General features: G+C 56.6%; 1 protein-coding gene across 1 annotated transcript in view; it reads left to right on the top strand.

Moving 5' to 3' along the window:
• The window catches only part of LOC101710317 (uncharacterized), a 38742-nt gene extending 21571 nt beyond the window's left edge, over positions 1-17171 (top strand). The window contains exons 5-13 of the mRNA XM_087187764.1: positions 3362-3441; positions 4295-4418; positions 6947-7067; positions 8535-8593; positions 9887-9995; positions 11463-11666; positions 12368-12459; positions 13968-14097; positions 14996-17171. Of these exons, the coding sequence (XP_087043890.1) occupies positions 3362-3441; positions 4295-4418; positions 6947-7067; positions 8535-8593; positions 9887-9995; positions 11463-11666; positions 12368-12459; positions 13968-14097; positions 14996-15000 (924 nt within the window). The 3' untranslated portion in view covers positions 15001-17171. The remainder of the gene's footprint in view (positions 1-3361; positions 3442-4294; positions 4419-6946; positions 7068-8534; positions 8594-9886; positions 9996-11462; positions 11667-12367; positions 12460-13967; positions 14098-14995) is intronic.

Raw genomic sequence — 17171 nt, 5'->3', positions numbered from 1 at the left:
CAGTGTGACGTCTCCGCCCTGGGAGGTCGGTGTTGTCGCCCTCGCTTTCCACCAGGGACACAGTGGGGGCCTGGAGCCCTGCAGGAACCTGCCCAGGGCCACCAGTGGCAGCTGAGTCTGGCACCGGGGCCCGAGCGAATCAAACTTGGGCGGCAGGTGAGGGTGCAGGGGTGAAGGAGCCTCTCCCCAGCCTGGGCCCGGGCCCTTCTCTGGGACTGGGAAGGCGGCTGCTGAGGACCCTGTGAGAGAACGGAAAGGTGCTGGGGCTAGGAGGGGATGACCCTGGCCTGCAGACAGCTGCCTTCTCCCTGTGTCTTCACGCCATGTGGAGAGGAAGAGAGAGAGAGAGAGGAGAAGGACAGAGACAGAGAGATCTTGTAAGGCCACAGTCCCGAACACAGGATTAGGGTGCCATTTACCCTTAATTACTTCTCGAAGACCCCATGTTCAGGTGCTGTACAGTCACCGGTTCCCTGGTGGGAGTGGTTCCTGGCTCAGCCCCTCTGTCAGGAGGTGTTTGCGACTGTCTATGGTCCTGGGGGTTAGGGCTTCACCGTGTGACTTCTGGGAGACACACTTCAGCCCAAAGCACAGTGTCAGCTTAATTCAGAAGTAAATGAACTGGAATCCTAACTCAAGTCAGGGCCGTGATATCTAAGCAGATCCCGGCCTTCAGCAGTTCTCCTCGTGCCTGGGATGGTGAGGAGTGAGTGTCATCTTGTAACATACATCCTCGCTGGTCCAGCATAGGCCTGTGACCCCAGCATTCCTGGAGGCTGAGTCAGGAGGATCGCAAGTTTGAGCCCAGCCTGGACAACTTAGTGACTTAATGAGACCCTGTCACAAATTTTAAAAAATATATAAAAAGGAGAGACTGAGGATGTAGCTCAGCGAATGTCCTGGGTTCCATTTCCTGTACTGCAAAACAAGCATAAACCATCTTCACCATTCAGACAAGGAGGAGTACTGGGTGCCCCTGACTGAGTCATTGTCCATGTGGAAACAGCAGCACCTGGATGTTGCTAAGGAACTTGTTTGTAAAACCTACAGAGAGCACGGGTGTTTCTTAACCACCCTCTGGGCCTGGGTCTGGGTCCTGTGGCACCCTGCAGCTCGCTTCCTGCTTGAGCCTTGCTCCTTTCTGATGAGGAGAGGGAAGGTGGTCGTGTGCCGAGCGCACCGGCTCCTGTACCCATCTCGGCCTTTTGTTGTTTTGCAGTTGGGAGCCAGGGAGGTAAAGGGGCTGACAGTCACACGTTGCTGGCCTGGGGCCACGCCATGCCGTCGCGCCAGCCCCGCTGACTCCCAAAGGAGGTTTTCTTTGTGAAACAGCCCTGCTTGTAGGGCCAACTCCCTCAATGCAGGGTCTGCTGCGATTTGCGTGTCGGAGACCTGCACTGGTGGAGAACCCTATCGGCACAGAGTTTTCCTCCTAAAATTTTGCCCATCAGTGGGTTTTCTGCTGTGCTGCAAGCTCCACTCTTATTAAACCCCACCCTGTCCTGCTCAGCACCTCCTCTCTCACCCCTTCCTTTCTAGCCGATGTGCCCAAGTCGGTGGCAGTGCTGTCCTCAAGCTGACGCCCTGTGCTAATGATGAGCTCCAGGCCTGCCTGGCTCTGTTTGGGGCAGAGGCAGTTCGGTATATGCCCTGCATGAGACATTTAGCAAGGACAAAAGCTTCGCAGAAAAAGACCCCTGCAGCCTCCCCAGTGCCTTTGCCTCAGTCACTATGGTTTCTGGGCAGACTCACTCAGGCAGGACTTTTATTTTGTTTGTTTGTTTGTTTGTTTTTTGTTTTTGTTTTTTTTGTTTGGTACCGGGGATTGAACTCGGGTCCTTGCGTTTGCACAGCAGGCGGCGAGAAACCACTGAGCTAAATCCCCGGCCAGGACTTTTATTTTAATAAAGAGGCTGAAACAAAGGGCCGAGGATGGCCGTACAGAGATTCATTCTTGATTTTTGACTGATTGCACCAGGATGTGGAGAGTTTGCCGTACAAGGTATTGAAACATTCCTTCTAAGCACATGGGAGGTGCTTCTGTGTGCTGCATCAGAGGACCGAGGAGGGAAAGAGGATGAGGTGGCCGCGTGATCTGGGACAGAGGTCACCTGGACCGCATGGCACCTGTGCCCAGGCAGTTGTGGGGTCTCCAGGGGAGGGGCCAGGTCTAACGAAGCCGTGAGTGTGCTAGCAGCACCCGTGGGGCCAAGTCACATCGTCCAAGTGACTTCCTTTGACGTGGGATTGTCAAGTGGGGGATGGGAGGGCCCGGTCCAGAGTGTGCACTGTTAGAGCCCGCCGTGACCACACACGCAGAGAAGGTGCCCGTGCTCTCAGGAGTCGGCGGCAGAGGAGACCAGGGCTGGCCCGGGTGGGGCTGTCCATGGTGCTGACAGTTTGCACAGCTCAGCCTGGGCCCCGTCTCTGCAGTGACGGCAGTGTCTCTGGAGTGAGACGGCAGCACCTCCTGTGTGCCCGAGCCTGCTGCCTCTCCGGGGTTACCTCCTTAACACACGTGGTCACCGCCTGGCTCTGTGCCGCTGCCCGGCCCAGGCGCTGCCCTCCAGCTCTCTAAGCCCAGATGCCTCCTGCTGCCCTGACCACTCCTGTCCTTCCATCCCCAAGCATGGCACAGGGTCCCGACTGGAGTGAGGGCTCTGTCAGCTGATTGCTGAACCAAGAAATGAGATGGATGGGCGAGTGGGGCTGGGACCTGGACCCCTGCCCACCAGCCTCGCTGGGAGAGGGTCCTGGGTGGTTGTAAGTGCCTGGATGTGTTGAGCGCTTACTAGGTTCCCCGCTCTGATCTCAGAACTGCGTGACTAATAGTGCAGTTCATCCTCGTTGCACTCCATGAGATAGGGATGACTATGATCCTCCCTGTGCAAATGCGGAAACTGAGGCACAGAGCGGTTACTAATTTGCCAAATGCCACACTGCAGGTAAGTGGCAGGGCTGATGTGGAGACCCCAGGTGACCATCACTGAAGCTCAGTTGTCAGCCCCCTTCCCCCTGGGCCCCTGTGCCAAGGCTGTGTCCCGTCCCCTTGCGAACCTAGTGGCTTATGCCATGATTGCTTTCTTCACTGTGTGTGATGACCGTTGTGCAGCTTGGACAGGAAGGAAAGTCCTGGCTGCCCCGCCTGCTGGGTGATGCTGGGCAGCCATTGCATCTCTGTCTGTGCCTCAGTTTCCCCTCCAAGAGGATGCTCCCTCCTGCTCTCTGCGGAGCTGAGAGGAGATTAGCGGCTCCCTGTGTGCAGAGGACCCTGTCGCTGAATAGTCATTGCTGCACATTATGGTGAGAAGATGCCAAGTGCATATGACAATCTAGAGGTCTGTCTCTGGATTTGTTTCAGAAACGGAAAGGGGGGTGGCCCAAAGGCAAGAAAAGGAAGCCCCCGAAGGACCTGTCTGTGCCCCGTGCACCCACAACAGGGTAAGATGAGGGTGGGATGCTTGTTGTTTAGGCTGCAGATCTGTCTGGTGCTGGAAAGACTGGGCCTGGGTCACAGACGAGAGTGGGGAGCTCGCAGGCAGCGAGCCTGGGCCTGGGTTATGGGGTGGGGGGCTCTGGACAGCCCACTGGTTTCCATTTCAGGCATGCAGCACAGGTACCCTGTGGCCATGGCAAGCTGGGTGACCTTCGCCAGGCTCCACACCCCTCCCCAGCAGCCTGCGAACTTGTGCCTTGCCTGGTCGTCATCCTCTGCATCTTGTGCTGCAGCAGAGAGGCTCTGGCCAGCCACTGTCACTGCCCTCAGGGTCCCTTATCTCCTCTGGAAGCCTATGCAGTTCCTCTTCACCTCAGGGTGCAGCCGAGGGGCTTCCTGGGTTCCCATGACACCCAGGGATGGACTTCCGGTCTGAGACTGGTATAGCCCCCGGCCTTCCCTGTTTCTCTCAGAATGCAGCCTTGGTCCTGAGGGTGGGAAGGCCGACACCTGGAGCACTAGGCTGCAAGCAGGTGGCATTGTGTCCATGATACAGAGGGGAAACTGAGGCTTGGATGGGCCAAGTGACTTCCCTGTAGAAGGCAGCATGGGGATCTGAACCTGTCCCCTGTCCTGCCAGGCCACCCTGTCTGTGCACACCTCCTGTCGCCAGCAGCCCGTCTGCTGGACCTCAGTCTTTCGTCAGACTCTGGATGAGGCATCCGGATGAGGCATCCGGATGAGTACCGTCCTCCCTAGCTCTGACCTCCATTGTGCTGGTTAGATTGAAATTCCAGGTAAACCAGACAGTGGACCCTGTGCCAGGCCCTCTGACTCCTCCCTTTCTTTCCTGAACAGGTACGTGATTTTCCTGAATGAGCAAAGAAGCCAGCTGCGGGCCAAATATCCCGACCTGCCTTTCACGGAAATAACAAAAATACTGGCTGCCCAGTGGGCGCAGCTGTCTCAGGAGAGAAAGCAAGTGAGTCCTTTTCTTCCCAGTGTGCAGAGGTCCTGGCTGTAAAGGGCCTGGCAGTTGCAACCTCGATCAGGGCCCCTCGCTCCTCGTCTGTCTGTCCACACTGAAGGCGGGGGGGGGGGTCTTTCTAGACTGCAGATGCATGGCGCCAATGGCTGGTTCTTCTTGCTTGTTTTTTTAAGTACTGAGACCTGAACCCAGGGTCATCCATTGAACTATATCCCCAGCCCTTTTAAAAATTTTTATTTTGAGACAGGATCTCGGTAAGTCACTAAATTATCCAGGCTGGGCTCATACTTGGATCCTCCTGCCTCAGCCTCCCTCAGTGCTGGGATTACAGGTGTGCACCACAACACCCAGCTCCCCATTGCTTTTGTATCATCTCCTAAACAGGGTTAGGCAGAATGGCCAATCCCTGAAATGTGGGTGAGTTGTCTCATAAGCACAGGAGGCTCTGGAAGAGTGAGAGAAATATGTTTCCCCTTACAGAACTTGGTATAGTTTTGTTCACTTAAAGAAAATATTCCTGGGTGCTCCCTGTGTGCCTCGCACTGTTTTCTAGCTGCTGGGGACACAGCCAGGAGCAAGAATGCAGCACGCTGTCCTGGAGTGGGACAGGTGGGGAGACAACTCAGTGCACTGTGGCAGGCGAGTCTGAGCGTTGGAGGGCAGCCTGCCTCCCTCCCGGGAAATGTGTGCTGGGGGCCACAGGAAGCAAACATCCACCTAGGGGCCGCAGAGCACAAAACATCACTGCCCAGTGCCACTTCACTGCCCCTGCCCCACCACCAGCCCCTTCTGATGAAGCCTGACCTGGTCCAGTGTCGTCACCTCCGAGAAGCCCTCCCGTACCCCTTACAAGGATGTCTGGTCCCAAAGCCTGCACCTTCCCTCATACAGCTCCTCACTCTCAGTCTCCTTCCTCTGAGTCAAATGCAAAGCCCTGAAGTGAGCTTCTTTAGATTTCTGCACTTACAGCTTGTTTTGGTCATAAACTCGTGGTTTATGTTAACAACTACATAAAAATGCTAATTGTAGGGTGGGGGGGTCAGTCACACAAGGTCACATGCACACACATTTGCACAGGGCCACACACACACTAAATATGCCACAGATCAAGCCATGCTGCTGTGATTAAAACCATCTGAGGACAGTTAATCTTGCCTGCCACTGTGACAAGCCCCTAGCATTTCCAGACCCACTGGCAGAGATGGACAACAGCTGCCTTTGCAAATTCTCAGGGCGACCTCAAGGCACAGGGGTGCTCCCGGGGAGCGAGGCACAGAGTCTCCCATCCGAGGTGTAGGGTCTCCAACTGCTGTCACATATCGGAGCCCCTTGCTGCTCTGCTCCCGAGCCCTGTCCTAGGAGCTCTGCCTGACACCACAGCCAGCTGTCTGCTTGGCCTGGCTCCAGTGCCTCAGGCATGGGACAAAGGTCAGAGCCAGAAGGGTCTGGGAGGCTGAGGAAAGAGGCTTTCTAGGAAGCGTCAGCCCAGCCCATCAGCGCTTTTTAGTTGTACTTGACAACATGATCATTTGTGTCCAGTACCAGATGCTAAAACATTGCTGTGACTCTCACTTACCCAGCAGACATCCTTAGGGAGGACCTTTGCCATCCCTGGCCATCCTGCATCTACTCCTGGCCACCCTCCAGTGTCCCAAACACCAGTCCAGGCTGCCCTGTGCAGCTGGGGACCAACCACAGCCCTGCCCTCCAGTACCCAGTCCCATTGTGACACATCCAATCCAGGGCAGGGATTCTGGGACTCCAGTCTCTGCCAGGGCCTGGGGCCTGCAGGCAACCAGCACAGCCTGGAGACATCAAAGAGGACTCTCTGAGGACATGGCTGTTCTGGGGCAGGTCTGGAAGGACGACATGGATTTGGCTGAGAGAGGCGGTGAGACAGCATTACTGGTGGAAGAGGACAGAAGATGGGCAGCTTGGGGAGCATCCTGGGGCTTGGGGCTCGGTCCAATGCATCTCTGTGTCTCAGGGCCCACCCCAGGGTCCTGCATGGAACAAAGCACTCAGGTTCACATGAGCAACAATCCCATAGAAGTCCAGTGTCCTTGGCCAGGCTTTGTGGTGCACACCTGTAACTGCAGCACTCTGGGAGCCCAAGGCTGGAGGATTGCAGATTTGAGCCCAGCCTTGGCAACTTAGTGACACAGGGAGAGACCCTGTCTCAAAATAAAAAAGGGCTGGGGATGTAGCTGAGTGTGAAGGCCTTGAGTTCAATCCTCAGTACTGGAAGAAAACAACAGTCTAATGTCCTCCAAGAAGGAGCTGATAGCACTCCCTTCCCTGTGGTTCTCAGGCCACGCCCTGCAGAATCAAAGGGAAAGTTTCTGACTTCTACAAGTCCTTAAAACAAGGGATGAGCTTGTTGGGAGGTAATGAGGCTCCCATCCCTGGGGGTGTGCACGCAGAAGCTGAGCTTTGCTTTAAACAGCCCCTGGCTGGTTGGACAAGAAGACAGCTGGGCCCCAGACCAGGAGGGCCTCCGAATCTGTGTCCCCTTCCTCCAGAGGTACATTTACGAGGCCGATGAGGACAAGCAGCGCTACATCCGCGAGCTGCAGGCCTACCAGAGCTCCGAGGCCTACCGGGCCTTCCTTCGGAGGCGGGCAGCCCACAGGGCTCTGTGCGGTGAGTGGGGCAGACCTGGGGCCTCTGTGTGAGCCCACCGTGTCCACATGGGTCAGGCCTTCGATTGAAAATCCACACCCTCCCTGCCCCGCCCGAGCAGGACATCAGCGGGATTCAGTCCCATCCTGAACTTGATTTGAGACAGGAGGCATCTGGTTCCCTCCAGTTGCCAGGGCTGAGGACAGTCCATGCTGGGGCCGTGGCTACTTTTCAGCTTAGGGGAAAGAGAAGGCATCCTGTGGTTATGGAGCAGCTGCTTCTCCAACTTGCACCCAGAGCAGGGGCTCATGGGCATGCAGGTTCCGCTCCACTAGTCAGCGGTGTGCCTGGGAATCTGCATTTCCAACACTGGGAAGCTGCTGTTACCGGTGCTGCTATGTGGACCGCACTGATTGTGCCCAGCCCCATGTCCCTGCAACACTCACCACCCCACGCGCCAGTCAGTCTGTGGCTGTAGCAGGACAGGGCCACAGATGGTGTGTCAACAAAGGGCTGTGGCTGGGGGGCAATAAAGTTTTATTAACAAAAACAATATGAGGCCCAGATTGATCCAGGGGCAGCTGCATCCTGGCCCATTGTACCTTGTGGGTTTCCACCCAACATCTGTTTCAACTGAACACCTGCAGATAAAAATAATCAATTGGAAACTGGTCCCACAAATGAGGTAGAAATGTGCTCAGGCCCCAGCACCTGGTCTCCAATAGCCTGTCATTGTCGTGGATGTGAAGTTGAGTCACCCAATTTACCTGAGACCTTGTGCCTCCTCTGTAATGGCCAGGGCATGGGGCCTGGGGTTCCGACACAGTGTCCCTGTGGGCAGCTGTCACCCCCTGCCCATGCTTGCCCCGGATATGCTGAGAGTCGTAGCTGAGTACAGAAGTCTCATCCTGCTTAACTCTATTTGAGCAGAGGCCCCAGGGCCTCTCCTTGCCATGAGCGTAAATTGCACTGCCATCGTGTCAAAACCTGGCATGTTACCAGGAAAGGTCACTACAACACAGCTTGGTTTTTGGGGGGGTTTTTTTGGGTACTGGGATTCGGGTCCTTGCGCTTGCACAGCAGGCAGCGAAACCACTGAGCTAAATCCCCGACCCGCAGCTTGGCTTTTAAACAAGTAAAATGTGTTACTGCCTCATTTATGACACGGTAATTTTTTCATGCTTGCTTTATAAAAATATAATCGTGATCATCATGATAGACTTAAAAAAACGAAACAAGTATTACCCACAATCTGCCGCCCTGAGAAATGACCTGCTTTCGTTTTTTCTTGTTCCTCCTTCGCCTTCACACCATACCTGGCTGGGTGTTAACGCTGTGGTTTGCTGGGATGTCCATGGGGCCTGGAGCCTAGCAGGAAGCAGGGACCCCGAGAGAATGGCTGTGCCAGAGAGGCACTGCTGGGCCCCCGCTGCTGCCCAGTTCTGGGACAGTCTCTTGTCTCACTGACATCCTCTGTGTCTCCATCAGGACCAGGGGCCCCAGGAGGCGAACTTGGGCGTGAGGACCTTGACTTCTCAGCCATCGATGTAAGTGTGGGGAGTGAGATTCGCAGTGTCAGAGCCTCAGGCTGAACGATGTCCCCACCCCAACCCTGGGCTGTTGTCTAGCCTGAGACACAAAGGGGGAGTCTTTGATATTCTCTGAGCCCCTCTTTGCACATCACTTGTAGCTCAGAGCTCTAGGGGTATGGCTGTGAGCCCTGAAGGCTCCTGGCTCCCTCCCTCCCTCCCTGTGGCCATCTTCAGAGCAGCCATGGGGAACGTGAGGCATAGTGGCACCCCCTCCTGGTGGACAGAGGTATGGGACAGGAAACAGCAGTGGTGGCCGACATTTTCCGTAGAGGCCTCAGGGATGTGATGCTTATACCCATTCCATTTCTGGGCGCTGAGTCACAGTTTTAAAGTAAGCACAGGTAGGCACCAGCCACCCGGTCAGGAGCAGAAGAAGGGCTCAGAAGAGAAGCAGCCATGAGATACCTCATCACAGCCTGTAGTGGCGTGGATCGGAGTGGCCCCCACGGCCCCTGTGTGGAAGGCTCAGTCACCCCCTGTGGCGTCCTTAACGCAAAGCTGTGGCTGTGGCATCTTTTGTGACACTCCTTGTCATCAGGCATAAACACGAGATCTCTTCTTTCATGACCTCCTGGCTTCACTTATTTTTGTTGATTGCTTTACAAAAGTGGATCCATTTTTATTCTAACAACTTTCACAAATCGTTAGCAAATGTGGACAGTTACATATGCTTTTTTAACTAACTAGGTCTCTTGTTTAAAAATAATACATGTTCGTGATTTAAACATGCAAAGATGCAAAGAATCTGCTGCGAGGTGTGGCGCACAGCTGTAATCCTGGCACCTGGGGGACTGAGGCAGGAGCATTGCTGAGTTTGAGGCCAGCCGGGGCTACATAGTGAGACCCTGTCTTTAAAAAAATGCCAAGAATTGAACAAGAATAGGTCCTCTCCCGGGCTGGAGCTCCATCCCTTAGATCCAGAGCCCACACCCTGAGACATCAGCTGGGACCAGTCCCTAGAACACCAAGCAGAAGTACTGCACGCGTACACACCCCTACGCTTGGACACATCCCTGTCCCATAGCTGTAGATGTCACTTTGGTTTAGGATCAAGGCGAACTCTTCTGCCATGTACCTGACACTTCTGCCCAGTGACCGGGGCTGGAGACGCCGCAGTTCTCAGCTGCGACCAGAACGCCTCCCACGGGCCGGGGTGTCCTGTGGGCCACACATCCTCTCAGCTGGGCCGTGCTCTGGGGCCCGGCGCCTTAGCCCCTCCTGCTCACCAGAGCCCCTTCCTGTCCACAGGGCACAGAGGATGGGGACCTGCACTGCCGTACCTGCCACCAGTGCTTCAGCTCGCGGCACAACAAGAGGGAGCACCTGCTAGGCAGGCAGCACCTGCACAACCTCACAGGTGACCCTGTCTCACAGGGGACCCAGACTCAGCGGCAAACGTCACTGCCACCGTCCCTCCCCCTGGGCAGGTTCCCCAGCAGCTCTGCCACGGGGCCCCAGTCCCGGCCCCTATCTAAGCGCAGTCTCAGGACTCAGGACCGAATCAGTGACCCTCATTCGGTGCTGGGCCGGGGTTGGGTGGGGTGGGCCTTCCGGGGAGCTCTGCATCGGTTGGCTCCTTTTCAGGTTTATCTTTTGATTGACAGAGAGTAAAGGTAGCTGTTTCCGGTGCGATGCCCTGTTTTTGTACTTGTGCATGCGTGTGAAGATCCACCACCTGTGGTTATTAACTAGACCCTTCTGTGGCATGACGACCACCGCTTGCTCCTGCTCTCTGCTGTGATTTGTACCCATGACCAAGCGCTCCCCGCCCCTGCCCCTCTCAGCCTCTGATAACCGCTGACCCCCACTACTTCTGTGACATCGGTGTGCTGCTGAATTAACAAGGTCACCTCCTCCAGCCATCCCTGGGCCTTGGCTCCTCTTAGGGACCTCACTGATGTTGCTACAGCCCCTGGCTCCTACCCTCTCCCTAGCGCATGCCCGGCCATGCCCCACCTGGGTACTGCATTCTCTCCATGCACAGACATGGCCTTGTTTAACTGTCCCAGCCCAGGGAACCCATCCCTGGCCACCTGTGCAGTCAGCCTGCCTTTGGCTTCCCTCCTCCCCTGCCTTATTTCTCTTCATCGTTCCACTCTAGCGCCCTTCCTAGCTTGCTCACCTCTATTGTTGTCTGTCATCTCCCACCAGAATTTAAGCCCCTGGGGTTCGGGATGGTTTTGCCTGTTTAGTTCATTGTAGAGGACCCTGCCAGAGTCCTGCCTGGCACCCACAGCAGGCCCTCAGTGAGTACTGGATGGACGGACGGATGGATGGACAGGTGGATGGACAGATGGATGGATGGATGGACGGATGGATGAGTGGATGGGTTGATGGATGGGTGGATGGATGGACAGATGGATGGACAGGTTGATGGATGGGTTGATGGATGGGTGGATGTGTTTGACAAGTACCCAGAGCACTTACTCCTTCCAGTCCCTGAACCAGGTCAGCTTTTCATCACAGTGACAAACTCCCGAGAAAAACAAGTTGGAGAAGAAAAGATTTATTTTGACTCATGGTTTGAGAGGATTGTGTCCACGGCTGGGTGGTTCCATCGCTGTGGGCGTGAGGTGAAGCAGAGCATCATGGTGGAAGGGCATGGCAGAGCTGTTCACCTCATGGCAGCCAGGAAGCCAGGCTCTTAGCCATGGAACTTCCCACAGGAAGCCCACCCTGCTGCTCCATCCCCAGGACCTGATGCCTGGCTTCCACATACTCTGCCCGGGGCCCAAGGTGGGGCCAGCAGAGGCTGGCTCGACACAGCTGTGCCCTCTGTGCCCCTGGAGGGCCGGGCTTTGCCATAGATGTCTTTGCCTTCTAGGGGAATTCAAGAAAGACTCTGCCGAGTACTTGAGGCACCTGGAACCTCCAGAGGAAGAGGAAGGTCGGAATTTGCACAAACCCGAGTCGGAGGAGGAAGCCGAGGGCCCCAGTGTGATTGAGCTTGGGGCTCTGGCTCCAGGGGAGAGCTTTGCTTCCCTCGACCTGTGCTTCTGGCAAGAGTTTATCTGGAAACTGCTGAAAAGTGAGTGGTGGGGTCCCCTGCTCCCGGCCTGTGTGGAATCCAGGATTACGGGGTCTGGTGGGAGCCCCGTTTCGTAGATCAGCAGACAGGGGGAGTGAGCGAGGAAGGCGAGGAGAAGCAAGGGGGAAGAACAGGAAAAATAACACCCAGGGGCAGGTGAGCTGCAGGTGCAGGCGACCTCGTTCCGGAAGGAGCCACAGGTGCAATGGCTTAGCCTCCACCTGGCAAGGGACAGTGTGGCACACAGGCGCCGTCCCCGTCCCCTGGAGGGGCTGGCGAGGGGCTGTGCTGCGGATGGGCCAGGCTGCCAGCCTCCAGGCTTCCAGCCCCTGTTCTTCCCAGCCTCCCCGTCAGGCCTGCTGTGTGACGCAGGGGTGAATGGCGGCAGGGGCTCCAGTTCTTTATTGTGCTGCGTGCCGGCCCAGTTTCTCCACAGGTGTCACCAGAGGAAGAAACGAATACCCCTGTGCGTGCTGGGCCTGCAGCCTACAGCACTGTTTGAAAGGATTTCGGGGGGGCTTCGTGTGCTAGGGCCCAGCCCTCGCCTGTGTGAGGGAGGCACTGGTCGCACCTCCTTCTGAAGGTGCTGATGGTGGGGCACCGAGAGGTGAAGGAACTGGTTCAGGGCTGCACCGCTGGGACGGGGAGGCTTGGGCTGGGAGGAGCAGACGGTGAGGGCTTCCTCTTGCCTTGGGTCGCAGTGAAGGAATTTGAGCTGGGGGAGCTGCGGAGCACTCTGGAGAGAGCCCAGGTGGAGCAGGAGGCCCTGCAGAGGCAGCTGGCGGAGTTCCAGGTGGGAGCCGTCGGAGCTGGGGGGGGGGGGTCCCTGCCGCCTCCCTGTGGGGTTGCTCGGGAAGCTAAGGGTGGAGACCACAGAGTTGCTAAAGATAATGCTTGGGGCTGGAGTGTGGCCCCCAGGGTCCCGGCTTACATATTCAGTACCCAAAAAGCCCCCCAAACAGAAAGCTTTACAAACCCCAGTGCAACTTGCCTGCCCACACAGGTGCCTTATAAAACGCATAGTCGCCCGGGTGTGGTGGTGCACCCCTGTGATCTCAGCACTCGGGAGGCTGAGGCAGGAGGATCCCCACAACCTCAAGGCCAGCCTGGGCTACATAGTGAGTTTGGGGCCAGCCTGGACTACACAGGAAGACCCTGTCTCAAAAAACAAAACAGAACAAAACCATTCATGCTCTGTCCCTTCACATCTCCATGCACAGAAATGTGACCTGCCACACACGAGGCCACCTGGTTTTCTGACTGGAGACTGCGGCTCCCGCTGGGACAGTCCCAGTCCTTCAGGAAGGCTGCTCAGCCCCATCTGTGCCTCGACCCCAGCCCTGCCTTTTGTAGCCATGGGCCCTGCCTTCCCCACTGCCGGTCACCAGTGATGGCCTCAGAGTGGGCCCAGGGGCCCGGTGGCCATGGATGAGCAGACACACAGGGAGTACTCAGCACAGTACCCAACAGGTACCCAGCACCCAGGGATGTCCCCTGGGGTCACAGTCACAGCGTATCCTCTGAGCGTGGCCTGCTCCCATTCCCCCAACAGCCCCTTCATCCCAGACTTCTGTGCACCCCAAACTCCATGGGAATTTCTTTTCCCTGGAGTGTAGTCGATGCCTTCCCCTGCGCTTGTTAGAGAATGCTGCAGAGCACTGCATGTTAAGCTGAAAAGCTGAAAGACACCTCGGTTATGCAGAGCCACACACAGGACCCGTCTGAGACAGATCCCCAGAAAGTAGCTGGTCAGGGCTCCCTGGGGTCTGACGCCCTCTCGGCTCAGTGCCTCAGCTGGCTGAGCACAGTTTTGCCTCCCCCAGGATGCCAGGGGCCAGAGGTAGTGGCGGGAGAGGGCCCGGCAGACGCCCTGTTCCCAGGAGCCCGCAGCATACACACAGCAGTCCCAGGGGCTCCCCAATGGCCCGGGGTCCCCACATTTCTGCCCCCGAGGCCCTGCAGGTGGACCTGAGACCAAGCCAGCCAGCGACAGGCCCAACTCCCTGAGGCCCTGGAATCCCCTTCCCCAGCCCATGAACTGAGTCCATGCCTCCACAGGGCCACCATCATTGACTTATTTGTGTACTTATTTACTTAATCACCTAGTTATTATGTGCTTATTTATTCCGTTACTTCCATATTTACTTGTTCACTGTTATATATTTATTTACTCACCTCCTTGGGTATTGGCTTACTGACACCTATGTCTGCTTGCCTCCCTGTTCACATTTGGATCCACCTGTCCGTCTCTCTGTCTGTCCGTCTATCATCTGTCTGTCCCCCCGCCCCTGCGACGTGCAGAGCCAGCAGCAGCGGCTGGAGGTGGAGCTGGCCAGCCTGCGGACATGCGGCCTGGTGCTGGAGAAGGAGCTGGAGAACCTCAACATGCTGCTGCTGCTGTCCTGCTTCGGCCTGCAGATGGCGGACACAGGTGAGCCAGCCTCTCCGCTCTGCCCCCTTCCCCTTGGTCCTCGCTGGTGCAGAAGGCCCCAGCCCAAGACTCCCATCCGTCCACTCTCTGAGCCACGCCTGTGGCCACTTTCTTTCCTTCATTCCACAAATGTCCCATGTCCCCAGTGCATCCCAGTTTGTGCTGGCTGCTGGGGACATGGTGATGGGCAATGATATTGGTCCTCCCTAGTGCGGTGCCCATGGTGGCAGCCCCAAGCTGGGCACTGGGCTGGGGATGCAGAGACAAGGGGGTCCTGGCTGTAGCTTCTGGGCAGGTAGAGAGCCCGGGGCACGGAGACTGTTGGGGTGCAGCAGCCTCTTTCCTGAGACCCGGGTCTGCTTCCTGCAGTGGTGACTCCGGCCGCTTTGGGGACCGTTGGGGTGCTGGGAGGGGCTGGCTGTCATCCAGGCATGCTCATGTGAGTGTCCTGCTGGTACTGGACCCAGCACCAGGCCTGTGCGATGTGGAGGAAGCAGCTTTCAGAATGCATTTACCGATGTCCAGCAAGCAGCCTGGCCCCAGCTGCTTCTCGGCTCCAACCACTGCTTCCTGCACCCCTCCCGACCCCCCTGCCCTCCGGTTCATGCACCTCCGAGCGCCTCCTGCACACATGCCCCAGACTGAGTCTTGTGACCTCACACAGCTCGAAGGGATGGCACCAGGGTAACTTGGGGCTGGTAACTGGGGTGCAGGTGACGCCCCGTGTGGCCTTCCTCTCGGGCCAGGAGGGAGTGGAGAGGGCTCATCCTTCCAGGCCCAGTCACAGCAGAGCTCTGAGTTCAGTCCCAGCTGCAGTGCAGTCTCGGGACGGTTGGGGATAGGAGCAGGGACTGAAAAGCAGATGTCCTTTGTGCTTGGCTCCCCCTGAACTCTGCAGCATGAAGCTCAGCCCCATCAAGGCACCCCCAGGCTGTCACCCAGGCACCTGAGATGGCAGAGGGACATTCAGACACAGTGGGAAATAAACCGTGTGTGCGCGTGTGTGAGCAGCAGACTTCGCCTGTGTCCTGTGTCTGTCCCAGAGAGTCTCCCGGTAACCATGAGTCCCCAGTTTGACCAAAGAGCTGGGCAGAACACTGCCTGTCCACAGCGGACTCCCTCAGAGGACCTGGGCCAAGCAGCCATGGGGAACCGGGACCACCTCTGGCCTTGGCCCCTGGGACCCTGAACTTGAACCCAGACCTTCCTCTTGGGATCCATCTCAGAAACCCGGGGGACGCTTTGCTTTTCTCCACCCGATTATAAGACAATTGCTGCTTCTCATGGGCTTCTCACGTGTCCCGGTGGGGTCCTCCAGAACCGACCTTGACAGCAGGATCTGCAGGCAAATGGGTTCTTCAGGAGGTGACTCCAGGGAGGAAGAGGGGGAAGGACAACCACACAGGATGTGGAGGAGCCAGCGCCAGTGTGGGGGCTGATGGCGAGGGGCGGGGTTTTTACTGCCCCCCCACCGGCTCCCTGTGGTCTCTGTTGGGATGAGGGTCCCCCCCCTTCTACTTCCAGCCTGTGGTGCTGCAGGCAAAGTGGGCTCAGGCCAGGATGGCCCCAGGCCAGGCAGATGCAGCGACTGTGTGCGGGGCAGATCGGGGGTCTGGCCAGGGTGCCCAGGGAGTCAGCACAAGGTGGGAACACAGCAGCTTCTGCTAGAGACTGCCATGGCACTTTGAACTGTAAATGGACATACAACTATGAGATGTGGTGGAGGTCAGGTGGTCCTGCACAGCACAGAGGTGTAGGCAGCAGGGTGTGGGGACAGCCCCCTCCAGCAGAGGCCTTGTCACAGCGCATCACCACATGAGGCAAAGTCCAGGGGTGAGCAGCGAGGGCCAGGTGCCTGCTGCCTTTCTCCAGCACATGGTGGTGTTTTTACGACCACTGGCCCTAGCGTGGCTGCCTGACCTCCACCATCACTTCTGTGCTTCAGCAGGAAGGAGGCAAAGGGAACAGAAAAAGGCTGCTCTACCTTCTTGTAAGGAGCTTCCAGAAGGCACCAACCAGCACCCTCCATTGCATCTCAAGGACCAAGATGGTGTCACTTTAGCCACTCCCAGCTGCAAGGGAGGCTGGGAGATGTAGTTTTAGCTGAAATTGTGCCTATCATGAGCAAAATTAGGGTTGCGTGAGGGATGAAGGGAACAGAAATGCATAGGGAGGGCAGAGAGCAGGGTCACACAAAGTCTGCATTGCATCGAGAGCTTTCCTCAGGTCACGTCATGCACGTGACACCCCAGCCCTGCACAGATGGCTAGAGGGCCCCCATCCTTGGTCAAGCCTCGGCAGAGGGCTGGCTTTCCTCTCTGTCGTGACTGGGACTGACTGAAAGGCTGCCTCTCTGCTCCAGCCATGGGGCCTCAGGAGGAGGAGAAGGGGCGTCTTTCATTTCAGGGCCAGCTCCTTCCCTGTGCTGGACGTGCTCCCACCGCCCCTGGACTGGGTGCTCCCCCAGAGCCACCCTTGGACCTGCCCGCCCAGTCAGCCTTGACGGGTTCCCAAGAACACACAGGTTGTCGACACATTATGGACAGCTAAGTTAGTTAAAATATTATAGGCAGTCAGACAAGCCTGGGCGCTCCATAGTCAGCGCTGAAGATAAGGGCATTTACAGCCACATACCTCCCCTCGGGGTGAGCAGTGGTGATTCATACCTAAACAGGCACCAATCACCTTGGATGGGGGACTAAAACCTCCCTGGCCCATTCCTTCCCAGGGAATCCTTATTTGTTCCATGTACGCTTGCTACGTGACTTGCCTCCCCATTTAATCAATATTACCTAAGCGACTATACTCGTAATCTTATTGGTTGACCATAGTTTTGTCCCACCTCATACCGACCTTGGGATTTTCCATTGGATCAATAAAGCCTAAGTGACTATACTTATAATCTTAGTAGTCAACTATAGTTTTGTCCCACTTATACCCGACTCACCTCGTGGTTTTGCTCTATAAAACTCCCTTGAGCAACAAGGTCCCCAGGCAACCCACTTTCTGGGTCTCCCTTCTGTCTCTCTTAGACAGAAGCTATCTTTCCCTTAATAAATATTTCTTACTCTTAA

Source organism: Heterocephalus glaber, unplaced genomic scaffold (genome assembly GCF_053883595.1).
Source record: "Heterocephalus glaber isolate CG9 unplaced genomic scaffold, H.glaber_assembly_v1.0 deba00001509, whole genome shotgun sequence".
Taxonomy (NCBI): domain Eukaryota; kingdom Metazoa; phylum Chordata; class Mammalia; order Rodentia; family Bathyergidae; genus Heterocephalus; species Heterocephalus glaber.
The sequence above is the reverse complement of the archived record's forward strand: the minus strand, read 5'-3'. Positions and strand labels throughout refer to the sequence as shown.